At 36.6% G+C, this 27937-nt stretch overlaps 2 protein-coding genes across 15 annotated transcripts in view; one reads left to right on the top strand and one right to left on the bottom strand.

The window, feature by feature from the left end:
• The window catches only part of DOCK7 (dedicator of cytokinesis 7), a 233067-nt gene extending 220384 nt beyond the window's left edge, over positions 1 to 12683 (top strand). For all 12 annotated transcript variants that reach the window (XM_058717167.1, XM_058717161.1, XM_058717162.1 and 9 more), the window contains 2 exons: positions 9004 to 9171; positions 12224 to 12683. In XM_058717167.1, coding sequence (XP_058573150.1) covers positions 9004 to 9171; positions 12224 to 12266 — 211 coding nt within the window. In that variant the 3' untranslated portion in view covers positions 12267 to 12683. The remainder of the gene's footprint in view (positions 1 to 9003; positions 9172 to 12223) is intronic.
• Positions 12684 to 14793: 2110 nt separating this feature from the next.
• USP1 (ubiquitin specific peptidase 1) lies at positions 14794 to 27521 on the bottom strand. Of its 3 annotated transcripts, none has more exons than XM_058717174.1 (9): positions 27360 to 27521; positions 24033 to 24271; positions 22452 to 22572; positions 21593 to 21697; positions 20891 to 21051; positions 19034 to 19725; positions 18175 to 18345; positions 17300 to 17501; positions 14794 to 16288 (listed from the first exon to the last, which is right to left on the bottom strand). In XM_058717174.1, exons 2-9 carry the CDS (start codon positions 24200 to 24202, stop codon positions 15556 to 15558), a joined length of 2355 nt encoding a protein of 784 aa, XP_058573157.1. In that variant the 5' UTR covers positions 24203 to 24271; positions 27360 to 27521; the 3' UTR covers positions 14794 to 15555. The 3 variants fall into 3 exon arrangements, with proteins under 3 accessions (XP_058573157.1, XP_058573159.1, XP_058573156.1); XM_058717176.1 differs by lacking the exon at positions 27360 to 27521 and adding an exon at positions 26495 to 26634 and having other exon boundaries at positions 19361 to 19725; XM_058717173.1 differs by lacking the exon at positions 27360 to 27521 and adding an exon at positions 26495 to 26634.
• Between the last annotated feature and the right edge of the window lie 416 nt (positions 27522 to 27937).

The raw sequence follows: 27937 nt of genomic DNA on the forward strand, positions 1-27937 counted from the left end.
TTAAGTAAATGACAATCACCTAATAAAGTAGCATCAGAACCCAGTCTTTGACTCCCTGTTGTGCTTTCTCTTATCAAATTATTCATTGAACAGCTTTATCAGGGGTAGAGATAATTTTATATCAGTTTTGTCATCAGAAAATTATGAGGAATGCTAACATAATCAAGTATTTTAAGATGGAATTTCCCATGTTCTCATTGCAATAGCTATCATGAATTCCTATCAGTCTCTCCTGCCTGAACATGGTGAATATCTTTTAAAAGACTTCAAAAAGCTTCACTGGAAGTCTGAGATTCCATAATCTGATTAGTGGCCTAGACCCCTTCTAGGTTTGATTTTAGGAAGCAGCAGGAAACAGCTCCAAGTATATGAAGTAAATGAACTGTGGTAGTGAAAGAAGGAAATCTGCTTTATACCTGTAAAATTGACTAATAGCTGGCATTAGTTTTATTATTAGGAAAGTTTCAAATAACAACCAAAAACACCCTGCTATCTGTCAGCCAGATGGTCTTGGAACAATACATACTTCTTTAGGTCATACACATTTAATTATAGACAGATACGGCTTTTCTTGCCATTATTTGGAATTTTTACATGATTACATTCATATATATCCTCCTCTGTGCATATTGATGATAAGGTAATGAACTTTTTTAGTGCTCAGGTCTCCTTAAGTGTTACCAACTGTAGAGAAGGTTTTCTTCATTTTAAATGACAAAAAGGCAGAAACACCAAACAAACTATAAAATATAAATCTTATCAAGAAAATTATAGCCTTTTTTATTATTATTTTATTAAAGTCATGCTACCTTTTGTGTTACCTTTAATTTTTTATATCAGTATGCATGTATATATATATTTATAAAAATTCACTTACAATATACATAGCATTTTTTGTTTTTCAGTTAAAGTTAAAACTTTCTGATGGTTACTTTATTTCATCAAATGTTTGAATTTAAGTTGAATTTAAGCGTGATGTAGTTATCCAGTGTGTTGGATTTTTTAAAATATTTTTTATTATAGTCGACACAATGTTTCGTTAGTTTCAGGTATACAACATGGTGATTTCCTATACCTTATGCTGTGTTCTCTACAAGTGTAGCTACCGTCCGTCACCATACAATGCTGTTACAGTATCATTGACTATGTTCTCTATGCCATTCTCTGTGCCTTTTGTGCCTGTGACATATTCATTCCATATCTGGAAGCCTGTACCTCATACTCTCCTTCACCCATTTTGCCCATCTTCCTACTGCACTTAGATCTGATTCTGCTCTTTTGTTGTTGTTCATTTGTTTTTTAGATTCGACATATAAGTGAAGTCATATCATTGTCTTTCTTAGTCTGACTTATTTCACCTAGCATAATATCTCTGAGTCCATCCATGTTGTCACAGATGGCAAGATCACATGCTTTTCATGGCTGTGTAATGTTCAATTGTTTGTATATACCATATCTTACTTATCCATTCATCTATCAGTGGACACTTAGGTTGCTTCCATATCTTGGCTAATGTAAATAATGCTGCAATAAACATAGGGGTGTATATATCTTTTGTATTAAATGTTTTCATTTACTTGGGGTAAATACCCAGTAGTGGGATTATTGGATCAAATGGTATTTCTGTTTTTAATTTTCTGAGGAGCCTCCATACTATTTTAAGCATGAAATGACTAAGCCAAAGTACACGAACATTTTTACGAGCCCTTAATACATCATGCGTTGCAAAAAGTTTCTAAGTATCAAACAGTGCCAAGTATGCAAGTGTACTAATCTCAGCACACCTTGCTTTAAGTAATGCCATTTAGGTAGGGTATCTCTTGTTAATCAGTTTAAATGGTACTTTCGTTTGCATTCTTTTATTCCTAAAACCAGTGAACACTTTTGCATGTGTTTACTTCTTATATTTTGGGATTTATATTTTAAAACTAATTTTCATTAAATCTTAAATGGATTTAATATTTATAACACTTGTTATTAAAGAACAGGGAGAAAAAAAAATCATGTTCCTACCCACCCTGCTTAATAACATTATCATTGCTTTGAGATCACCTCCTCATATGTTCTTTTCTGATAGCATCTCTACTTTCCTTTAGAGGTAACCACTATCATGAATTTCATATTTATTATTTCCTTTATTGTCTTTATGGTTTCTCATAAATTAATGTATCCTTTAATAATACACTTTCATTTTGCATATTTTTATATAAATGGACAGTGAATATAATTTTTCTGTGACTTGCTGTTTTCAAAGTTTGTGAGATACACCTAAATTTACTTTATTTTTATATATTACATTGTGTGAATATACCACGATTTATTCATTTTTCTGTTGGTGTATATTTGGTAGTTACCTGTGTTTTTGTTTTGTTTTTGTTACAAAGAGTAATATTCAAATATCCTTCTTTTTCTGAATTGACAACAGATTTTCTAGGAGTTACATACCTAAGAGTAGTGTTGTTGGTTCATAGGTTCAACCTCAACCAGATAATGCCACTTTTTTCCAAAGTGTGTAAGCCATTACACGTAAAGGAGCCAGAAAAAGAACAAAGCCCCAAACCAGCAGAAGGAAGGAAATAATAAAGATTAGAGCAGAGATAAATGATATAGAAACTAAAAAAAAAAAAAACAAAAAAACAACAACAAAAAAACAATAGAATAGTCAGGGAAAGCAGGAGCTAGTTCTTTGAAAAGATCAACAGAATTGATAAACTTCTAACCAGACTCAGAGAGAGAGAGTGCACGTGCAGGAACTTGAATAAGCGAAATCACAAATGAAAGAGGATAAATAATGACCAACACCACAGAAGTATAAACAATACTTCTCTGCTCATGTGCTTTCTCTCTCTCTCAAAACAAAACAACAACAAAATTGCAGGAGAATACTACAAAAAATTATATGCCAACAAATTGGACAACATAGAAGAAATAAATTCCTAGAAACCTATAAACTACCAAAACTGAAGCAAGAAGAAATAGAAAATTTGAATAGACTGATTACCAGCAACGAAATTGAATCCATAATCAAAAAACTTCCAACAAACAAAAGCCTGGGATTGGACAGCTTCACAGGCGAATTCTACCAAACATTTAATACCTATTCTTCTCAAACAATTCCAAAAACTAGAAGAGGAAGGAAAACTTCCAAATTCATTCTATGAGGCCAATATTACCCTGATACCAAATCCAGATAAAGACACCACAAAAAAAGAGAACTACAAGCCAGTATCTCTGATGAACATAGATGCAAAAATCCTCAACAAAATACTAGCAAAATGAATCCAACAATATGTTTTAAAAAATCATTCACTGCAATCAAGTGGGATTTATTCCTGGGGTGCAAAGTTGGTTCACTATTCACAAGTCAATCAACATTATACATCACATCAATAAGGAAAAGGATAAAAACCATATCATCATTTCATAGATGGCAAAGAGGGGTGCCTGGGCGGCTCAGCCAGTTAAGTATCCAACTTCGGCTCAGGTCATGAACTCGCATTTTGTGAGTTCGAGCCCCACATCAGGCTCTGTGCTGACAGCTCAGAGCCTGGAGCCTGTTTCAGATTCTGTATCTCCTTCTCACTCTGCCCCTCCCCTGCTCTCTCTCTCTCTCTCTCTCTCTCTCTCTCTCTCTCTCTCTCAAAAATAAATAAAAATAAACATTAGCAAAATTTAAAAAATAGATAGCAGAGAAAGTATTTAACAAAGTACAACATCCATTCATGATAAAAACTTTCTACAAGGTAGGTCTAGAGGGAATGAACATAACATAATAAAGGCTGTATATGAAAAACCCACAGCATACATCATACTCAATGGGGATAAACCGGAGAGCTTTTCATCTAAGATCAGGAACAAGACAAGGATGTCCACTCTCTATTCAACATAGTACTGGAAGTCCTAGCCATAGCATTCTGACAACAAAAAGAAATAAAAGGCATCCAAATTGGCAAGGGAGAAGTAAATCTTTTACTATTTGCAGATGACATAATACTATATATAGAAAACCCTAAAGACTCCACCAAAAAACTACTAGAACTGATAATTCAGTAAAGTTGTAGGGTAAGAAATCAATGGACAGAAATCTCTTGCATTTTTATACATTAATAATGAAGCAGCAGAAAGAGAAATTGAGAAAGCAATCCCATTCACAGTTGCAACCAAAATAATAAAATATTTAGGAATAAACCAAAGAGTTGAAAGACCTGTACTCTGAAAACTATAAAATACTGGGGCAACTGGGTGTCTCTGTCCATTAAGTGTCCAACTCTTGATTTCAGCTCTGGTCTCACAGTTCATGGGATCAAGCCCCTCATCAGGCTCTCCACCGGCAGCACGGGGCCTGCTTGGGATTCTCTCTCTCTTCCTTTCTGTCTGCCCCTCCCCTGCTTGTGTGTGCTCTCAAAATAAGCATTTTTTAAAAATCTGTAAAACAGTGATGAAAGAAATTGAAGATGACATAAAGAAATGGAAAGATGGAATGCTCATGGATTGGAAGAACAAAATTGCTACCCAAAGCATTCTACAGATTTAATGCAATCTCTGTCAAAATACCAACGTTTTTCTTTCTTTTTTATGGTGTTTTTATTTAAGTAATCTCTATACCCAGCATAGGGCGTGAACTCACAATCTCAAGATCAAGAGTTGCTCACTTTTCCAACTGAGCCAGCCAGGCGCCTTGCCAACAGCATTTTCTTTTATAATTTTTTTTTTTAACGTTTATTTATTTTTGAGACAGGGAGAGACAGAACATGAACAGGGGAGGGTCAGAGAGAGGGAGACACAGAATCTGAAGCAGGCTCCAGGCTCTGAGCTGTCAGCACAGAGCCCGACGCGGAGCTAGAACTCACGGACCGCAAGATCATGACCTGAGCCGAAGTCGGCCGCCTAACCGACTGAGCCACCCAGGCACCCCAACCAACAGCATTTTCCTCAGAACTTTAGAACAAATAATTCTAAAATCTGTATGGAACCATGAAAGACCTGAAATAGTCAAAGCAGTCTTGAAAAAGAAAAACAAAACTGGAGGTATCACAATTCCAGACTTAAGTTATATTACAAAGCTCTAGTAATCAGAACAGAATGCGACTGGCACAAAAGTAAACACATAGATCAATGGAACAGAATAGAAAACCCAGAATAAATTCACAATTATATGGTCAATTAATCTTTGACAAAGGAGGAAAGGATATGCAATGGGAAAGTCTCTTTAACAAATGGTGTTGGGATAATTGGACAGCTACATGTGAAAGAATGATACTAGGCCACTTTTTTCACCATACACAAAAATAAACTCAAAATGGACTAAAGGCCTAAATGTGAGACCTGAAACCATATAAATCCTAGAAGAGAGTACAGGCAGTGATTTCTTTGACATCGGTCATAGTAGCATTTTTCTACATATGTCTCCTGAAGCAAGGGGAATAAAAGCAAAAGTAAGCTGCTGGGACTACATTAAAATTAAAAGCTTCTGCACAGTGAAGGAGACAATCAACAAAAACTAATAGGCAACCTACGAATGGGAGAAGATATTTGCAAGTGACATATCTGATAAAGGGTTAGTATCTAAAATATATAAAGAGCTAATAAAACTCAGTGCCCCCAAAAACAAATCCAATTTAAAAATGGACAGAACACATAAACAGACATTTCACCAAAGAAGACATCCAGATGGCCAACTGACACATGAAAAGATGTTCACCATCACTTACCATCAGGGAAATGCAAATCAAAACTACAGTGAGGTATCACTTTACACCTTTCAGAATGGAAAAAAAAAAAAAAGGCGTTGGCCATGATGTGGAAAAAAAGGAACTCTCGCACAATCTGGGACTGCAAACTGGTGCAACCATTGTGAAAAACAGTACGGAGATTCCTCAAAAAGTTAAAAGTAGAACTACCTTAAGGTCTAATAATTGCACTACTGGGTATTTACCCCAAAGATACAAAAACACTGATTCAAAGAGATACATTTTTATTGCAGCATTATTCACAATATTTTTTTATTGTGAATAAATTTTTTTTTTATTGCAGCATTATTCACAATAGCCAAATTATGGAAGCGGCCCAAGTGTCCATCGATATAAGTGGGTAAACAAGACATGGTGTATATATACAATGGAGTATTTTACAATGGAGTAAAAAAGAAAGCTTGCCACTTACAACACAAATGGAGCTAGAGATATAATGCCGAGTGAAATAAGTCAGAAAGACAAATACATGTGATTTCACTCATGTGGGATTTAAGGAACAAAACAAATGAGCAAAAGGGAAAAAAAAGATAGGCAGACCAAAAATCAGACTCTTAATTATAAAGAACCAACTGATGGCTACCAGAGGGGAGGAGGATTAAACAGTACATTTACCATGATCAGCACTGAGTAATGTTTAGACTATGTCCAATCACTATGTTGTACACTTGAGACTAATAGAACACTGTATGTTAACTACACTGGAATTAAAATCAAAAAATTTTAACAACTTAAAAAATAAAAACAAAGTAAGCCAAAATTAAATCTCACCAGTAGCGTTTGAGCCTTCCTGTTGCTATATAACTTCACCGCTACTTACTGTCTGGCAGTTTGACTTTTAACCAATTTAGTGTGAAATAATATGTGATTATGGATTAAATTTGCACTTCCCTTTTTCAAAGAGGTTGAATATCTTGTCATGTGTTTGTTAGCCATTTCCCTTTCCTGTCTGTAAAGTTACATGTTCCATTTTCCTATTGGATTCTTTTCCTTACCGATTTCTGAGTATTTATATAATCTGGATATATAATATTTTATCATTTGTTAAGTATCACAAATATCTTCTCTGAATTTAGGGTTTAGCACCCCCTTTTTAAAAAAATAAACATTAGTTCTTAAATTTAATGTAGCTAAAGGATTCAGTCTTTTTCTTATGACTGTTGCTTGTTGTGTCTTAAGAAATTACGTTTCCACTGAGTCCATAGTATTCTGTATTAACTTCTAAAACCCAACTTAATGGGATCTCTAAAACTCAATATAGGTTAAACAAAGGGGAAGAAAGCAAAAAAGGCTTTACTTTTTAAAAAAAAATCCACTTGCGGTTGAGTTTTGAGTATGGTTCAAGGTGGGATTGGTTTGATTTTTGTCCATAATAATTGATAATTCTCAATACCACTTATTAAATATGGCATGAATTGGGGTCAGATTTCTTTTCCATATGGATACCCAGTTGACACAGCACCACTTATTTCAAAGATCGCCCTTTTTCTCCTGCTTTGCGGTATTATCATAAATTAGGTGCTCATTTTGGTGTGCACTTTATTATCTTCCACAGTTTTGTTTCTCTCTCCTTGAGCCAGTATCATGCTGTCTTAATTACTGCAGCTTTGATATCTGGCAGAGCAGTTTCTCTCATTTTTTGTTCAAGGACTATTTTTGGCTCTTTTCCTTTTGATGTAGATTAGAGAATCAAATTATCATTCCCACTACCACCCTCCCCCCCCCCCCAAACTAATAATCTGAGTCTGTAGATAAGTTGACAGAGTTGAACTTCTTTATTATAACCGGACTCTTTCCAGTCCATAGATATGATATAGTTCTCTTTTGTTTTCTTAATATTTTAATTTTCTATAGAGGCCTTCTGTATCTTGTTTTATTTCTTGGTATTTCACACTTTTATGCTTTTGTGAATGGTATCGTTAGAATTATATTATGTTTGCTGGTATACAGAGTGCAGTTGAATTTTATAGTTTTACATGAGGATGTTGCCAAACTCACTTGTTAATTCTAAAAAGAATCTTTTTTTCCCTTTTCACAGTAATGTTTAGGACCTCCAGTACTATGTTGAATAGTATCACTTTCTTGTTCCTGATCTAAAAGGAAAGAATGTTCACCATTGAGTATAGTGTTTTCTTCAGGTTTTGTTTTTTTTTTTTAGATACTTAGGTTAAAGAAGTTCCCACCTATTTGTTATGCTGCATTTTCATCATGACAAACTTAAAATTTTTATCAAAGGAGTGTAGGGAGCTTGGATGTGTGACATATTAGAAGAATAGTTCCCTGTTGTCTTGTTCAGGAGTTTTGCAGCTGTGTTTATGGGTGAGATTACACTTTTTCCTTTAGAGTCCCAATTAGGTTTTGATATCCCAGCCTTGAAACGGGAGTTGGAAACTCTTCTCAGAAATACGTCTTTTCCCCCTCTCTACTGTAGAATAATTGTTACAGTGGAATTATCTATCCTTAGGATGTATAGTAGAATTTGCAGGTTGTTTTCTGTGTGGGCGGATTGTGAGTTGACTTCGAGTTTGTTCCGGGTTTGTTGTTTTGTTTTGTTTTGTTTTGTTTTGTTTTGTTTTGTTTTGTTTTTGAGTTTCTTAACTCTTCCCTTTTAGCCTTTTTAAAAAATATATATAAGCATTTGAAGCTACACATTCTCCTCTGAAACATCACTTAGCTACAATTCTGCCAGTAATGATATGTATACATTGTTTAACATCCTACTATATTGATATGTTAGGGTCCAGATACGTTTTCTTAAATATCTAAAATAAACTGGACAAAGGATTATTATCAAGAACTATTCATTTAAGAAAGTTATTTGAATACTGTCAAACCACGGTGCCAGAAGCCATTGTTGCTACATAAATGAGGGGGGTTGAATCCCTTAAAGAGCTTTTAGTCTAGCGGTGATGTGGAGAAAAATGACTTAAGATTTAACATTAAGAAATATATAATTTTCAATTAAATGAAAACTGAATGGTAGAGTTTAAAAGAACTCACGTTGATACTCCTAAAATCATTGTTGCACTGTATGCTAACTAACTTGGATGTAAATTAAAAAAATAAATTAAATGGTAAGAAAAAAAAAAAAGAACTCTAGTTGATCATCTGTTCCCTGCCTTAAACCCAAAGCAAGAGAGGATATTTAATATTCAGCCGAAAAACTGACCTTATCATGGCGAGTATGTATAATAGCATCAAGCCCTCAAACTATGCCAGAAGAAATCTTTTGATAACACACTGTTTTTCCTAGGTGTGAGGATGCATTAAGAAAAAATAAGAGCTTAATTGGGCCAGATCAAAAGGAGTATCAAAGGGAACTGGAGAGAAACTATCATCGCCTTAAAGAGGCCTTACAGCCTCTGATAAACCGAAAGATCCCTCAGTTATACAAGGCAGTATTACCTGTCACCTGCCACAGGTATGCTTATTTATTTTCTATTATTTTGGATATCTTCAGGAAAATGAAATCTGCTTGAATTGTTTTAATAATGAATTAGTGTAACTTTATTACATGGTTTCAGATATTGTCTCTTGAGACCTAACAAGTTAAAGTAGCCTATTGTGAATAACCCTCATAATAGAAGTCAGTTCTGTAATTTGAGAATAATAAAGTTGTGTTAGGCACACATACTAACCAAGATACAACATCTAAGTCTGACCTCCTAAGACTATTTCTTTTAAAATCCTGTTACACTTTGTTATTTTCATGGGAGAATTAAGTAGAATGTACCAGGAACTGGGTAATTTTCCTCAGCCCTAACAGTAAATAGTATACAGTATGTTCTTCTAGGTTATATTAGAACTGGTGACCTGGGGCACCTGGGTGGCTCAGCTGGTTAAGCATCTGACTTCAGCTCAGGTCATGATCTCATGGTTCATGAGTTCGAGCCCCGTGTCAGGCTCTGTGCTGACAGTTCAGAGCCTGGAGCCTACTTCAGATTCTGTCTCTCTGTCTCTGCCCTCACCCGCTCGTGCTCTCTCTCTCTCTCTCTCTCTCAAAAATAAATTTAAAAAATTATCTTTAAAACAGGTGACCCCATGGAATATTGAGAGGGTTTCAGTATTTTTCTCCACAAATTGTGACAAATAAAATAATACCTACCTTTAAGAGGTTGTTAATGGAAATTAAATTTTAGGCATGTAGTGCTTTAACATTTTACTTTTTTAGCACCTGAATTCTGGACATGGCATGTTAACTGCCCTTGTTTTGCCTTTTGAAATCCAAATCTACATACAACTATTGAATTATTGTGGCATCAATACTTGACCACCCTTTTCTTTGAACTGATAACAACAGTAAAGCTCTTAAACTGTACTTAGTTAATATCTGGAAGGCCTCTGAAGTTGCTTATGTGAAAACAATGTTTTGGTATAAATACATACAGCTAAGTCAAACTAGCTATTTGATCATCTGGGAATTTGTCCCTGTTCTTCAGTGATCCAATATATTTTTACATCTAGACCTCTGGGAAAAAAAAAAAATCAAAGAATGTCTACTAAGTGCCTGCATGTCATGTCCCTGACATGGAGCATTGTTGTAGCTCTACAATAACAGAGGAAGACGGGGGGGGGGTTCTTTTTAAAGTTTTTATTTATTTGAGAGAGAGAGAGAGAAAGAAAGCGTGGGAGGGTCGGGGAGGGGATGGGGGACAGAGGATCCAAAGCCGGCCTTCTTAAAATCCTATCTCTGGCAAAATATATTTTGCATCCACCATTTTATACTGATCTGTTTCCTCTTGAAATTCTTAGTGGGGAGCAGCACCAGTCCCCTTTACTTTGTGCTCCCCCCATCCCCCATCTTTTTGGAATTGTTGCCTTCTTGTTGCCTCGACCCACGGCAACTATTATTAAACTCCTCGGTCTAAGGTCTTGGGAAGAGAGTGCTGGGTCCCTCACATAGTCATGCCGTTTGCTAAGGCTAGTCTTGCTTTCTTCAAATCTGTAGCCCATTTCAGTGGAAACATTGTGTCCTTTCTATCTGAAGGAGCTTTCCCCTTCACACCATAATCCTGAGTTTTGCCTTCCTCTGCCATCTATTATGGTCAGTCCCCCAAGCTTTTTTAAATGTTTGCAGGCAGTTTTGCCGGGGTGGGGGGGGGGACGCTTTTTGGGGATGCTGGTGTGGTGAGCAGTGTCTAGCTTTCAAGACTGCTATTTTCCACAGAACCAAACAACCAAGCTTTGAGATTCAAAGCTGAACATGATCTTTTTGTACCTGCCCTCTTCTTTCATGGAGATCATAAGCCTCAGGGTAAACCCTGATGGCAGGAAGGATAAACAAAAGAAACCAGTTTCAGATAAAATACATTAAGAGGTACTGAAGAATATTCTCTTCACTCTTAATTTCTTCAGAACTTAGAAAATAGCATTTCCATAGAACTTGAATTTATTTTGCTGATTAACAGAATCTGGAACATTATTGTGCTGTAGGCTTAAAAGATATTAAGATAGTGGTTCCCAAAGTGTGATCTAGAACACAAAGAAGGGGGTGGGTTCCTGAGATGCTTTGAGGTTCCTAAATCAAAACTAATTTCATATTAGTAACAAATACTTTTTTCACTCTCATTCTTTCATGAGTATAGTGGAGTTTTCCAGAGACTACATGCAATGTGATATTGTAAAAGATTGAATGCAGAAGCAGATATGAAAATCTAGCCTTTTAATAAGCCAGACATTAGAAGAATGCCATTCTTCTAACATTCTTACGTTATTTTTAATAAACAATGCTATTTATAGTAACATGTAATGGGTTATCTTGTAAAGTAATAATTTAAAATTTTCTTAATTTTAATTTCTAATACGGTAAATATCAATTTAGACCCCACATAAACAACCCTCGATTTTTAAGTGTAAAGACCTAAAACCCAGAAGTTTAAGAACCACTGAATTCTTGGAATTTAACATTTTAAATAAGAAACACCTGCCCTTTTTCCCTTTTAATAATCCCAAATCTTTTTCTGAAATCTCTCCCATTAGTTCCCGTCTTATCACAATATCTAATACACTTATTGGAAAAACGAATAAAGATCAGTGGATTTGGCAAAGTGGTTACTGTAATATACTTTGTAGCGGTGTTTATAAATTAGGATATATAAGGCAGAATGTATAGGATGAACACATAATTTGAAAGTTAACTTTGATGACAAGGGCACCTGGATGGCTCAGTCAGTTAAGTGTCTGACTTCGGCTCAGGTCTTAGGGTTGGTGGGCTGGAACCCCAGACAGCTCGAAGCCTGGAGACGGCTTCGGATTCTGTGTGTCTCTCTCTCTCCCTCCCTCACTTGTGCTGTCTCTCTCAAAAATAAACATTTAAAAAAAAAAAAAAAAAAAAAGACCTTGGCCAAAAAAAACATTTTTAAGTTTTGGATGATAAAACTTTGAGATAACTCTGGCAGAAAGAAGTACCGTAAAGCATATTTTAAAGGAATATACGAAAATCGTTTACTTGTATCCCTTCATTTTCTCTCCAGAGATTCCTTCAGTCGGATGAGCCTGCGCAAAATGGATCTTTGAAATAAATGCACTTGTCTTACTCATTTGAAAAGAGCCATGTATTCAACATTGAGTGTGGAAAGAAGTTAAGATCTATTGAAAGACAAGACTTGGGACTTGGAAATTCTAGCATTAATTTACTACTCATTGAAGAATGCAGTGGCCAAAACATTATCAAATGTAGATCACTGAAGTTTGAGAATCATGGCCATGGTTTCTCATGTTCTGGTAATATGCTGTTATCTTTTTTTAAAGACTCAAAAGTAATGACTCACTATACATTTACTATTATTTATACCATAGCTAATGTTAAATTTATTTACTTTAAGTTTGTATTTTTTAATTTATATTACCATTTATAGATTCATTTTGGAACCATTTTAAATGTAGTAATGCTTATTTTAAAGGTACTATTAAATATGTGAACGTTTACACTAATTTTACTGAGACTTCAAAAATTTTTGTTGACAAAAGCAGAGAATCTTGAGTTGATACAAGAACTTGTTCCAAAACTAGCAAAGTAAAAATGAAATGAAATTGACCTTTTATAGGCCAGAGAGCCCCAAGTTAAATAAATGGATGGGTAGAGACAGATATTGATAAGTGGTTTGTGAAATTTTAAAACTGGTTTCTAAGTTATTTTCCATTTAGATACTCAGAGGGATTTAGAACAAATTGCAGAAGTAAGTTTCTCTGATGAAACTTTTGTCTATAAATAATGATTAAAAACTGGGATAGCTGCTACCAGTGACAGTAAATCTTTAATCCTCAAATCTGATAGGAGTATGCACTTCATGACTCTCAGCAATTAACATGGAAGATTCTTGTGTTTCAGATAAACAAGCTGGTCTTTTCATAAGTCTAGTGAGCTATACTGGTAAGTCAGAAATCTGCTTTAAAGCTGTCTTAGATCACCATAAAAATGACAGAGAGCTAGTGTTTGATTTTAATCTACCAGAGGAATGAGAAGTTATATTTTTTAACACTTGTATAGATTTTACGAAGTATATGTAAAAAGTAAAATTAGCAGTTTTAGTTAAATTAAGAACTAATTTAAAATATAGGACATGAAAAACTAGGCAAAAATTTTTTTGGAGAATATTTATTTTCAATTACTTGCCAGGTTTATCCGATTAATGATTTTCTGAGGAGTGTTTTGAACAATGTGTTTTTGTGTCGTTATATATCTTACAGAAAGACATTTTAAATCTATCCCTTTGATCCATAGACCATTGACATGAATCACTTAAAAACTGATCATATACAGTGCCTTTATTCTTTAGTTGATGTTGAAACAAGATCTCAAAAAATGTCTACTTCTCCTGAGAGCATAGGAGATGGTTGACATCCTTCCTCCAGTTTACCTTTATAACTGGCAATAGTATGTCACATTCATCTTGTCTACACCAATTCAAAGCCTGAATCACAAAAAGATTTTTCAGGTGAGTCAACAGTGTTGGACCAAAAGGGTTGTGAACTAAAGGAGTCAGAAAGGCATAACCTCAGAAATACATTTGAGGACAGAGGATCCACATGCACAATAAGTAAAGCCCAGGAGTCAAGAATGGAAATTCGTTAAAACTAAGGTAACAAATACTCTCATCTTTAGGGCAAGGGACGGGGAAGGTATACATAAGGGAAAGAATATTAAATAACCTGTAGGTCATTTCTCATTAAGTTATATTATGGAAGAGTTTAAAGTGTTTCACATGAATCTCAGTGACAGTATCAAGAACCCTAAAATTCCTATGATTTAACTGTCATGCAACACTATTTTCTGATTGAAGAAGAGACTTCCTCCGAGAACACTGATACGATACTGAACACATCCCAACCCTCCATATACTTCAGTTTTCTTAAAACATTCTCATATCAAGAACTTGTACCAGTAGTTCTTAACATTAACTGTCTCTGGAGTGTGAGAGGCCCAGGCTCTGTCCTAGAACTACTCTATCAGAAGCTTATGAGTAGTGTTCAGGGGTGTTTCTTTTAAAAAGTTCCATTAGTGATTCTGAATGTAGAGTGAGGGGAGAACCATGACTTTTTGTAACACACCATCTTGTGGAAGAATGTTGAGACATGATTTAACTGTGACTAATTTATTGGTACTTGAAATGGGGGTATCAAAGTGTTATTCTAATAGTATTTGTGTATTTTTTAGAATGGTTTTTAATGTCTTAGCAAGTCATAAGGTAACTGATCATTTGCCAATTTAATATACATTTAACATGAAAATTTAACCACATTTTTGTGTGTGCCCAAAGCCTCATCTTACGGATTCCATAAAGTATGTCTACTTTAAAGGGCAACCAAGAATGCAACAATTTTTACTATAAACCTCTTTTAAGTATGACAACTTGGATGGACTGTTTCTCCTATTTGAAAAATCTCTTCACCTCCAACTATTATTAAAGGTAATTATGCATGTTTATTCTCTTCTAGGTATGTGTGTATATATACACATATATATTATACGTACATATTCTCAAGAGAACGCCACTATATTATAGCAAAAAATATGTAAAACAAATATGAGCAGTTGTACATGTAGTTGTTAAGCAGTTTAAATTTTATTGACCTCCCAGTTTTTAAAAAAAGTTAAATTTAAGGTCACACACCTCTAAATTTGATATACTATATACAGATCGTGCAGAATATGACTATGAAGAGATACAAATTAGTCCATGCCCAAAAAGATTTACTAGAATACAGAATCATTTTCATAAATACATATAAAATTCTTCTCAAGATAGAAGGGGGATTGGCTGTCCAGGTTTTCTGAGACACTTTTCAAAGTGATTCAAGGCACAAAATGTACACTACTGTGAATACACACATATTCCAGACTTTGTGCCTCTAAATACAGCCCATTAAAGATCTGGCTTCATGACTTAAAAAACTAAAGGTACTGAAATGAGATTCTTCTTCTTAGCTGGAAACCCACAGGACCTATAAACATCATATAGATAATTACTCCAAAATATGGAGATACAAATACAAGCACTTTATTTTAAAAAGCAAACACAAAAGATAGGTGTGAATTCAAAAGTGTTTAAATGCTTCCATTTGGATAATTCAATTAAGAAACTATACAAGTTTGTTCCCAGAAGCTAATGCATCACTAGTCTCTACTATAGGAAATGAATTCTAAAAATTAACATGGTTTTCAGTAATTCAAATTTCACTATTTATATAAAAACTTTAGAGAGACCAATAATATCCAATAGCTTCAAAAGATAAGCTAGACTCTTTGATGTAATCAACTTTACCAGCTTTTATCCAGGTCTAATATATACATAAGGAAAATACTCTATAATTTCTTATAAAATAGCAAGTAAGGAGTAGATGTAGGAGATGTAGAAGGAGAAAGAGAATTCAGAAAGTCCTTCTCTTCAGTAACTTTCACTTCAGAATCATCAAAAAGTAACCACTTTCCCTCATACTCCTTTAAACTTTGCACTACATATGAAATTTTGTTCTCAAATCCACTAAAGTTAAGGCCTGCTTGGTCACTGGATTCCTTGTTTGTATCAAATTCATGAGTCCCATTAGTACTGTTAGTCTCAGAATTTCTGTTTTCAGCAAATGCTGTATTGGCAACTTTATCAGGATTAGATGCTTTGTTGTATAGCTCATAATCTGCTTTGCTCTTTTGTCCTCCAAGAAGTCCAATAGCTTCTACATTTTTTTTGTTCAGAACTTTGCTTGGCTGTGTATTTCCACTGACTCTAATTGACATTTCTTCATCATAATTTTCAACCACATCCCTTGCTTCCTTCTCATTCAATGGTTCTGGTTTACCTATTTCACACATTTGGTCAATCACAAAATTTCCCTTATCTAGTTCTAAACTGTTAAGGTCAGTGACTTTAACAGAAGCAGTGTAATGCCCACTACTGATGGTAATGCCACTGTGCATCACAACTGCAAATAACCCATAGCTGTCGTTGGTTGGCTTTGTGCTCCATTCTTCTAGTGACAGTTTAAGAGGTGTCAGTAAAGGAGTGTTGATCTTGGAAAGTCCACCACCATAGCAATCAAACCTTTGGAAGGAAAAAAGAAAAAGTTTTCTGCAATTCCACTTTACACATTCAGTTTGACATCCAAATGTGAAACCAAGTAGAAGTCTGAATGAATCCTTAATGTTTGGTGCACACAAGAAATACTGAAATAAGTGCTAATATTCAGCAGTTTCTATGGAGAATATATGGCATGCTCCCTTTTATTTACTTTCCTAATTTTTTAAAAGTTAATGTTTATTTATGAGATAGCACCAGAGGGAGGGGCAGAGAGAGAGGGAGACAGAGTCCCTGTCAACATGGGGCTCAAACTCACAAACTGTGAGCTCGTGACCTGAGCCAAAATCAAGAGTCAGATGCATAACTTAACCGACTAGGCCACCAAGGTGCCCCTTTAACTTTCCTAATTTTGTACAATGAGAAAGCCAGTGTTTTAAATGCCATTTAACTTCAAAATCCTTTAGAGAGTAATTTTAATGTGACAGCCATCTCTACCAAGATTTGGGGAATAAAAATAAACAGCAAAGAAAAAATCCACTGAAAGAAAACACTGTATGTCTTCTTCTGTAATAATAAAGTGTGTAGAGAGCTACTGGAGGCTCCCGTGCTAACTTCAAACAATTCGTTAATATGGGACGGAATAAAATCTACAATGACATGTATACATGTCACAAAGATACTTGAATTTTCTTCAAAGACTAGTTGGATTCTTGGCTTACCTTAAATATAATTTTGCCTTTTTCACCCCTCAAAAAACCTTGATGTATACAAGATCTGTTTCCTGCTTTAATCACTTCAACTTGAAACTGTATCTAGTAAGGAACGAAGATTAAAAGATATGGGAAGAACCCTAGACTATGTATTTATACCAAAAGGATTTATATTGATGCATTTTTACAAGTAAACTTAATAACAAACTTTTCTAAGGTTATCTTTATATAATGCTATTACACTATTTTGTTACTATTATAGTATTTTGAACAAAACTTATAGCAGCTCATTTTTTTTCATATAGCTTTTATTTATAATACTCACTCCAAGCCACTAGCAGCAAAGCACTTCAAATGAATAGTTATAACTTCAGGCATTTTGTCAAACAAAAGACTTCGTTCGGCTTCAGTATAATGATGGCAATTTTCACAGAAATATTTATCTTCTCCTACAATCCTCTCCACTGAAGCAAACTGTGAAATTGCCCATCTCAGGGTCTTCATTTCTGTTTTTGGCTCTGGAGAAACTACATAAGAGAATCCTTTCACTCACAAATGAAAAACCTCTCAGACATTTAAAAATTAAACAAGTTCCATGTTCAAAATTAGCATGCAATTTCATTTGACTAATCCTTCCCAAACAATAAAGACATTTTAGTTTCAGAAACTTAAGTTTATCATCCTCAACAGGACACATATCTTTTAAATACTTATACTTGGCTGGCCAAGTACAAAGTATTTAGGTGACAGGGCCAGCAAAATGATGATAACCTAGTCTCTGATTGAATGTTAAGACAGACTTTTTAGTTTACACTTTAATGGCTAACTTCCGATATCTGAACAAGCCAGTCTCATGATCACTTCCCATAACATTTCCCTATTTCTTGTCTTTTTATACTAGACAAAATACTGGCTCAAATATTGTGAACAAAAATATCCTCTGTAGCTCTAAGACTGAGATACCTAAAACTTAATAAAGCATTTCACTTCCCATTATAACATACTCTACACATCAAAATAAAGATACCATAATCTTCTAAATGTTAATTATTAACAAGTGAATCTATATGAGCAGAAAGATTTTATTATACCAGAGACACTATTTTTTTTCCCAGTAATTATACAAGCTATTATTAGACTGTGTTTTGTTGACGAAAACTACTTATTCCATCATCCATACAAGACTCCAATTTTGCTTACTTTCAGAACTCTCCTCTACTTTGGAAAGCTCATCTTCTTGTACTGGCACACTGATGTCCTGAAAATCTTCTCTTCTTTCTGTTAAACTTTCACATTCTAAGCAACGAGTCCTTAATACCAGCTGACCTTGAAATAATTTCTCTACTAGCTCAAAACCAATTTGCTCTGCACCTAAAACAAAAATAGGAAAAATTTTCAGCTCAGCGTAGCCCAAATAACCAATATTGTTTCAAGTGTATCATGAATAAAAAGCTGACTTTTAGATCTAAACTTGCTTATTAACATTAAGAGGTGTCTTATTCATGATACATAAATTCCCTGTAAAGGTCGTTTTGAAGATGAATTACTGTGGTCTCTAAAAAGGAAAGTCACAATTTTGTCACCTTAAGTCCCTTCCCAAAGAAACTCCTATAGAAACAACCCCAAAATAAGTATGACACTTTTGGTAAAAACCATTAGCCACATCAATACTACACATTTTCTCTAAGAGTTGGACACAATTAGGTAGCTATCCAGTTCAACTACAGTAGAACTACTTAGTTCTCTAAAATTGTATTTCATTAAATGCAATTTCTTTCATGAGTTTATTGTCTAGTACTACAGAGGGGGTAAAATAATTCTCTTTCCATTAAAATGTATGGAATTCCCCTCGTTTATAAACCATAAATTAACATTACCTTAAGATTAGTGAGATTTATACACACACATCTGAGCAGTGGTTAAAACACCACACAGTTCACAGTGTTAAAATTTTCTTACAACTTGAACCACATTTATCTTGTACATGTATCTAAGAGAACACTGCAGTTCTGCAGCTGTTAATCCTACCTATCAATGTCTAAGAATAAATTATACTGACCTTTGTTTATGGGCTTAACTTCATTAACATTAACGGACTTAACATTATTCCCTGGAGATTCAAGTTCACAACCATTAGTTGTGCTTTCATTTTCACACTTCCCCAAGTCCTCTTCAAGATCATATTCATTTTCTTTCGACTGTCCTTTGGATCCCTGGTTTGTTGTTATTTTCCCCAGACTACAGAATTTAGAAAGAATGCTGGGTTGCTTAGTTGCAGGCTTTAACCAATTTATTTTAACTCTTGATTTCTTTTGTGAGGGTCTTGAACTTTCATTTTCAGAAACATACTTGGGGATTATTTTAGAAGGAATCTCTAATGTATCACCTGTAGCTTTCCTTTTTGATCTGGTTTGTCTCTGGTTCTCTTCCAGTGACTGGTGTTCCTTAGAGGCTTTAATTTTTTTCTTTATGTTACCAAATTCAATGTCATTTTTTCTTTTCCCATTTGCTTTTGTGAGTTTTTCTTTATAGTCTTCAGAATGCCTCATACTGTCCATCTCTGTGGTGTTAATACCACTCATTTCCTCCTTCTGATGAGGTTTTTCTTCTACCTTAGTAGATAATTCTACCACATTTTTTACTTCTTCTTTTTTTAGGAGTTGGCATGTTTCTTGAATGTTTCCCAAAATACACTGTAATACTTCCTGTGCATCATGCTGTAGATATCCTTCATACATAGGGTTGAGTTCCCTATAAATAAAAATTTCCATTTCATCTATTCTAGTTTTCAAGATAGAATATAAAAAACACATCCTTTCTATAGAGAAATTAATTCATTTACAGGGGTATCAAATTATTTTAAAAACCTGAAAACATTTATTCAACTAATTTGAAGCTTCTTACCTAAACTTGTAATTAAAAATAAAAACAAATTTTACCTCATATTCATTATCACAAATACTAGTAACAGCTAGTATTTGTATAGTTTACCATGTACCAGGGTTTATTCAAGATGCTTTTTATATTAGATGTAGAACATAATTCTCACAATAACCCTATAAGGTAAGTACTGTATCACCATGATTTTACAGATAAGGTAGCTTGCCCAAGGTCAAAGAGATGCAAAGCCAGGAGTCAAACCTGCTGTTGGCCACCATGCTATACTGCCCATTAACAAACGTATAACAATTACACCTAGGTCTATTTTTTTTTACTGTTAAGTAATCTCTACACTCAATGTGGGGCTTGAACTCACAACTCTGAGATCAAGAGTCACGTGCTCTACCAACTAAGCCAGGCACCCCTCACCTAGGTCTATTCTTTAAAAAGTTATTTAGTTTTACGATTTACCCTGTAACATTAGGTAAGGCTATTTATATATTGGATAATGTTTCATTTAAGACAATACAAAAAAAATCTAATCCAGTGACCTAATAGTTATGCAAACACATACAACAAAACTGGAATATTTGGTATTCATAGTTGTTATGCATAATATATTTTGACTAAAAACCTACAATTCCTAATCTGAAATCTCTTAGGACCAAATCTGAGAATTCACTAATTTTCAGATTAAAAAAATACATATGGCATGTAATAAATTTATTTTAACCCAAGGGGCAGTATCCCATAATTAAACATATTACTATTCCTATTTAAAAATGTGAGTATTCACATTATAAATAAAAATGAACAAAGACTATTAATAGCCTCATACCAATTCACATCTAATGAATTTAGTACCAAACTTACAAAAACATTTCTAATTTCCAGAGCCTCTGGGATACCAGTGAGTATAGGATCTGTAGTTTCTATTTTCCTGGCCCTTCACCCCCCCTATTTGTTCCCATATCACTCTCCCCCAAAGAAAGCAGTAAGCTACTAAGTTGGAATCCTAAAATTATAGGCACATTACCTGAGTGTGTTAAGCAGTCGCCTTGGCTGAGTAGCAAGTTCATCAGTGTATTTCTCTGGATTTAAGAGAAAGCTAGCCTGAAGCTGTTCAACTGAAATGATCAAGGACTGTAAACTGCATATGAGTTCATAACTTGCCAAAGAATCTTCTTTACAATTTCCCTGTCAAGAAAGAAACACACAAACCATTATTTTTATTTAAGAACAAATTAAGTACCTTCCCCTTTTCTTGTGTTTCACTAGACAATACTAGCTTTGCTAAATTTAATTTCATTCTAACACTAATTCTATAGAGGTATACAAACTTTAAACAATTTTGAGTTTTTGATTATTTTCAATTACAGGGAAGATAATGGTTTTCTGACTGTGTAAATCAAACGTGAGTGAATTTGAAAACATGATATATAAATAACAGGAGATTCAAGGGCATGATAAACTGTGACTGTGATATACAATGTTTATTGGTAAGCAATAAATTAGAGGGCAAGAGAAGACACTGTAAAAGATGATAACCTAGTTAGCTAACCTACAAGAATGGAAAAATTGCCTTTCTTAAAAACACAGGATAGTAAGAAATTCCATTTCAGAGAACTAGTCTGTTATCCTCCTCCCAAATCCTGTGTTTCTATTACTTTTTAATTTCTAAGCAAGTTAATTTCCATTACTTTACTTTTTATATATTTTCTGTTCTTTTATTTTTTACCTTATCTTTTTGATTGGCTTCATCTTTCAGGGCTTCTTTCTTCCTTGAAATAATGTTAAATAAGTGCTTCACTCCAGATTTAAAACCAGGACAAAAATATAATACCTATAAAAAGTAAGACTGTCTGAGTGTTTACTGAACAAACAACAATGTAACTAAAACCATTAAAATACTATGTTTTTTTAGTAGAGCATTTTAAAAATTTTTTCAAAAGTTTTATTTGAGAGAGAGCGTGCGAAAAGGGAAGGAGGGACAGAAGGAAACATAGAATCTGAGCTGTCAGCACAGACCCCGACATGGGGCTTGAACTCAAGAACCGCAAGATCATGACCTGAGCCAAAGTCAGACAACCGACTGAGCCACCCAGGCACCCCTGTAGAGCATTTTTAAATGTGCATTAGTTAAAATTCTGAAATTAGTACTGTGTCAAAAATTGTTTTATATTTCATCATAGTAGCACACTGTGTTCCCTCACTGGCAGCAAAGCAGTGAGCCCAGGCACATATTGCTAGGATGTAGGGTTCTAAGAGTACAATATAAAACAGAGTTCCAAAGGTTAAAATACACATCACCATAGTACTAGGAATAAGGCAGAAAAACCAAGGATTTGTCATCTTCCAGTTAACCAATGTCAATTCAATTTTGCTAGCCCAATTTTATTTAATATATTACTTTCTCTTACCCCAAAGGAAGCTGGTAACATGCAATTTAGAATCATTACTTTAGTCCATTCTAGTTCATTTACAGTCAAAGACCATATAGACAATTAAAATACTCCACTCTGAAATTCTCAAACATTAAATGTTACATCATGCTTTGCCTACTAAAGCTTTATTATGTAGCAAAATCCTCAACTTACCTGAAGTATACTATTAAGATAACAAGTATTGCCGAGATTATTCAGTCCCACAAATGGTAACAAGTTTTCTCTCTTCTCACAGTTTATAGGTGAGGACTGTGCTGCAGGAACAACTTGATCACTATAAAATATAAGCAGAGAGAGGTATTATGAAGTATAGTATCTTAAAGAAACAAAGTGGAACGAACACTTCCTTAGATATAGTCTTTTCCCAAAAATTGTATGAACTGAGATATGGATTTTATTCAGGTGACACTTTTCTAAGAAATCTATACAGATACAAAAATTGCTACATACTCAGAATAAAAGTTTTATAAACACTTTAAAACCATTATACACAACAAGCCTCAATTCCATCCTGAGCTATTAATCCCATTTTAGAGAGTAGAAAATTGAGGGACTGGTACTGTGATTAGTTAAACCTACATAATTTTTAAAAGTAGTCTAACTCTGAACAGAAACCTGGAAATAAGCTATGACAATATCTAGGAGAGGATGCACCACCTAAAAGGTCAGGTTCTGGTAAAAGGAAAGAGTAGATAAAGAGAATTACACAGTTGTCCTTCACTTTAAAACGAATTGTTCAAGTTATTCTTTTACCTTATTTTAACAAATAGTAGGTCCTCACAGAATTTTTATTTTATAGCAGCTAGCTACTACCCTGGCACCTCAAAGTGTTTATAGGCATGACTGCTGGTAAACATAAGGTTCACATCTCCTAAACTGATTACTGGGAAATAGTAGGAAATTACACATGGGACCAAACCCATTTTAGTCATATAGCAGTGTACCTATTTGTTGAATAGCAAGCTAGTATAGACTTTAATTACAACAACTATATGTAAGCATTCCATTTTGTTCAGATTTCAATCACTAAAGGATGTGCACCAAAAGATTTATTTTTATCTTATTGGCAACTACATGCCAATTGGTTTGATAATCATACACTAGGGTTGTCAAGTCTTCTGAACCAAAAAAAAAAAACAAACCCCAAATCACGTTATTTCTTTACCCTTACACAGAATGTGTTACATTACAAATAAGTTTAAATTGAAAAATAATCTTAGCCAACAAATATTTCTCCAAGTCAATCTAACTGGCTGACCATCAATGTTAACGGGTTAACATTATGGATGTGATCCTGTGCTGAGCCAGCCAGTTTTGCTGTTTCTAAATTTTTTTTTAACATTTATTTTTGAGAGACAGAGACAGAGCATGAATGGGGGAGGAGCAGAGAGAGAGGGAGACACAGAATCTAAAGCAGGCTCCAGGCTCTGAGCTGTCAGCACAGAGCCCGACACACGGGGCTCGAACTCGTGCACTATGCACCATGCACTGTGAGATCATGACCTGAGCCGAAGTCGGATGCCTAACCGACTGAGCCACCCAGGCGCCCCCCCGCCCCCTTTTTTGGACGATTATTTACAGTTTTGCTGTTTCTACTATACACTGCTAGGTTTGTCTCACTGCTGTGTGTTTTTGCCTCCATAGACTATCAGATCAGAATGGAGGTATCAAAGTTCACTGCTTCTTCACTGATACGGAATTTTAAAAGTACCGAAATATACTTAAGATACATACATTTCAGATCCTCTATATTCAGAAGCTTTTTCTTCATTTTCTTGAGAATCTGTGAAATCCAAGGCTCTCTTAGTTTCCTTTTTCTGAAAAAACTTCAAGGAAAGTCTATTTTTTTTGGATGGGCTACCTTTTGAAAGCCCATTACTTTCACTAGGTATGACACCAGGCATTTTCTCTTCAAATCCCAAGGAGTTGACAAGAATTAACTTATACAAGGATGTTGTAATCACCAATCATATCTGTTAATCACAGAAAAGGTTTCATTATTTTCAATTATCAGCTGTAGGCAGTAAGATCATTAAATTTTGAAAATTACCAAGGAATGGTACCAATTAGATCTTCACATTTGAAAACCCAATGCTTGATCAATAACAGGCACTCAATGTTTATTGCTTAAACGAAGGAGCTTGTCATTTGTCCTTAACTTTCTTAAACAAAAATATCAGATACTGAACTTTTATTATTTATTAGCCTACGAGATTAAGGGTCACACCACAAAATACCCCCATTTGAGGAGACCTACGGTAAAGCAGTATTGACTAAGAAGTTAATTTTTATTTTAATTTATTCATTTGGAAAACATTGAGCAACAACCATCTCTAATTCTAAAGCACGAGGTAAAAAAGAAAGGGATGATTGGGAAATTAAGAGTGCTGGAAGTGAAGGAGTCCTCCCTCCAAAGCCTTTTCTAGTTATTAATATGAATACATGAAATAGTCTCTAAAAAAGCTTATATAAAATGTAACTTGCACAAGTCACTGTGTTGTACACCAGCAACTAATGTAACATTGTGTGTCAACTGTACTCCAATAAAAAAATATAATTTGGATACAAGCAAAGGCATAGATCTGGTTTTCAATTATACCTAAAAATTTGAGTGAAAAGTAATAAAAGATGCAAAGTTGAGCAAATGGTGCAAAGAACTGCTGCACTTTGTGCTACCAAACTGTTACTGACTAGACACAAAATACTGATTTTCCAAAACTTCTTTTAAACTATAAATTTTGTTAAATGCTCCCTTGAGTAGAAAAAAAGATTTTACCTTTTTAAAACTTTTTTCACTGTTAAAACTTTTAGATGAAAACCCCCCCAGCAGTATTTGTGGTATTTATTTTATACACACGTCCTATTTTCTTAAGATATGGGGGGGGGGGGGGGTTGGGAATTATCTGGGGTATTAGAGCACAAAACCTCAGCAATGATTGCAATACAGACACAGTAATAGGATGAACAGAGAAACTAACAAAATTCAAACTCCATCTTTACTAACAAGCATTTCACTCCACTGTCTCTGATCTGGGAATTCGCAACATTGAACTCGGTTGTGAAACCACACTTTTGAGACTCAACTCAGGAGTAACTGCAAAGTTGACCAATTTCCCCATACCCCTCCCTAACTCAATTTACCCTCCTAGCCACTTACTGCTACTGATGGAAAGCTATCACGAACGATAAACCAGCCTACGCGAAGTTGTCAGGGATCTCTAAGCATTAATGATTCTCGTAAAAGATTTTTCCTGGGAGCCAATTCTTATAAATGATGTAAAGTGGATTCTCTAAGACACCGAGTAGTAACCGGACTTAAATAAGTAGAAGAAAAAACGACCAAGCAGTTGAAATAACGGATAGATCCTAAGCAATTAAACCCTCCTGGCTCCCTCAAATCACTAACCATTTAACGTTGCTGAAAATACCACATTTTTACCAGATGCCGTATCTTACACCATTTCTCACTCCTGGCTTTATTACTGGAAAAACTAAAACGTTTCTCCTAGAAGTCTAAATCAAATATCACAGAAAACACAATAAATCGAACATTAGATACTCTTGAACAAATGACAATATGAACATTCAGTCCCACTAGTTTCAAGTTCTTCCCTTTATAAGACGACAGCACTCAATGCCAGCTTTTCACGAAAAACGTAAAACAAGGATAACATCCTCGACAAAGGCTTAAAAACACGTGGCTTTCTAAATACTTCTGGAAAAATTAAGTTACAGTGCGCGACAAAATTTAGCAATTCCCGACACCGGACAACGTGAGTGAAAACATGCTCTCCCTACGCCGCACCTCTAGGAACGAAAAGTGAAAAGGCGAGGCTGTGCTGCCGTCCGTGCCGGTCAGACACAGCCCTGGGTCCTGCGGGAGGCTGGCCGGTGGCGACTCCGGCCCGCACCGCAGCTCCGGGCCCCTCGCCCGCGGAATCGGCCTATTGACGCCCAGCCCGCACCTGCCTCCCCGTATCCCCGCGGCGGCAGGAGGGGCGCCCCTCCCTGCCACCGGTGCCCAGAGGGCTCGACTGGCAGCTCCGCAAGGGCGCAGCAGCGAAGCGGTCCCGGCGTCTCCCCCCCCACACCCCCCCGCGGATCCGACGCCGGGGTCCTAGGGCGACCCCCTTGGGGGCCGGCCGAACTTGTCTCGGCGCCCAGGCACCGGCCTCTCCTCCCCAGGCCCTCCTTACCTGGTCATGGCCCAAAGCACGGTCCGCGGCGGTGACGCCCCGAGTCCAGCCGGGATGTATGTGGGTGCGACAGGTGAGCCCCTGCCCCGAGCCCGCGGGGGCCCCGACCCAAGGAAAAGCTGCCCGGATTGCCCTCCCCGCAGGGGAGTGACCATTCGCTCTCAAGAGCGGGAACCCGGGCTGCCGCTCGGTCCTGCCCTGCGCCGGCACCAACTACATCCCCGGAGCGGCGCCCGCCCCCGCCCTCCCCCGCCCCGGGATGGCGAGGCGCGCCAGAAGTAGTCCCGCTCGCCAAGCGCCTGAACCGCTAGGGTCTTTCCCACTCCACCACCGAGGGGAACTTGGCGCGTTTTCCTCAGTCTCAGGACCCCCGTGTTTTAGCCTCCGCCCGCGCCAGCACTGCGATTGGAGGTGGCGTCCTTCGAAAGTGCCAGTTCTAGTCTCCACGCTGCAGGGACGCGAAAGGCAAGAGCCGCCTCGCGACCGCCACTCGCCCCCCTGGCACGCCAGGGGTCCGGAACCAGCTGGAACGGTAGTTTTCCCAAGATCCTAACGGGTTCTGCAGTTTCAAACAGCGCAGGCAGCGTCAGGGGCAGCTCGCGCGGGTCCTCGCTGAGGGCGCGCGCTAGGTGCTGGAGGCCTGGCTGGCGGGCTCGAGCCTCACACCCTTTTTTTTTTTTTTTTTAACCATTCGTGCGCGCGAGTTGAGGAAAGGCGTACGGGTCGGGAGACGGGACAGAGAGAAGATGGGACGGACTCCTTCCTCGGGAAGACGACGCTAGGTGCTCAAATCCACCAATCTGCGATGAGCAATCCCCCAAACCTTGTCCCCCACCACCACGCTGAAGGAGCCAATCAGAAGTACCTAGACAAAAGCAAGTGGGTGGGCGGAGGAAGTCCACCCAATACCAAAAAGAAGACAGGAGGACTTCACCAATCATTGCTGGATATGCAGAGTACCCTTCAGGAGAGGTCCACTCCTTCCGCTCTCATTGGCGTTCGAGTGCGCGCTTTCGCTGCCGACTGTTAAATCTCGCTCCGCGTTTTGTGAATCCTTGACGGTGGGACGCCTCCGCGGGTGCGGTTTCCGGAGTGAGGCCCTCACAATAAGTCCCGCCCCCCTTTCTTGCGTACACATTCGGGCGGGGTTACTAGGGAGACTAGTTTCGGAAAATGGCTGACCGGTGTGCTTGGTGCTCGGTGCCTGGGCTTTCTGATCGGAATCGCAGCCCCAGCCCCGGGACCATCCAATAGAAACCAGCGCTGTCGTTGATAACAGCGTATTCTCAACCGTATACGGTAGCGCTGAGGCTCCTTCCTCAGCCCTTCCACGCCTCATTTTCTCCCGTTTACTCCTTTCCCTTCCCGGCCAGACAAGGAAACGAAAAGAGCACTTTAAGGCCCAGCTCCGGCTGCGGGTGCTGGAAAGTGTTTCTGCGCGAG

Source organism: Neofelis nebulosa, chromosome 2 (genome assembly GCF_028018385.1).
Source record: "Neofelis nebulosa isolate mNeoNeb1 chromosome 2, mNeoNeb1.pri, whole genome shotgun sequence".
Classification (NCBI taxonomy): Eukaryota; Metazoa; Chordata; class Mammalia; order Carnivora; family Felidae; genus Neofelis; species Neofelis nebulosa.

What these genes read in the sequence shown, in the direction of transcription:
- USP1 (XM_058717174.1), bottom strand. Translation starts at nt 24,202, where the DNA reads ATGCCTGGTGTCATACCTAGTGAAAGTAATGGGCTTTCAAAAGGTAGC. An exon ending in AAGCCAATCAAAAAGATAAG is followed by an intron (nt 21,052 to 21,592) that starts GTAAAAAATAAA and finishes CTTTCTTGACAG; the next exon opens with GGAAATTGTAAAGAAGATTC. An exon ending in AGTTAAGCCCATAAACAAAG is followed by an intron (nt 18,346 to 19,033) that starts GTCAGTATAATT and finishes TTTTTGTTTTAG; the next exon opens with GTGCAGAGCAAATTGGTTTT.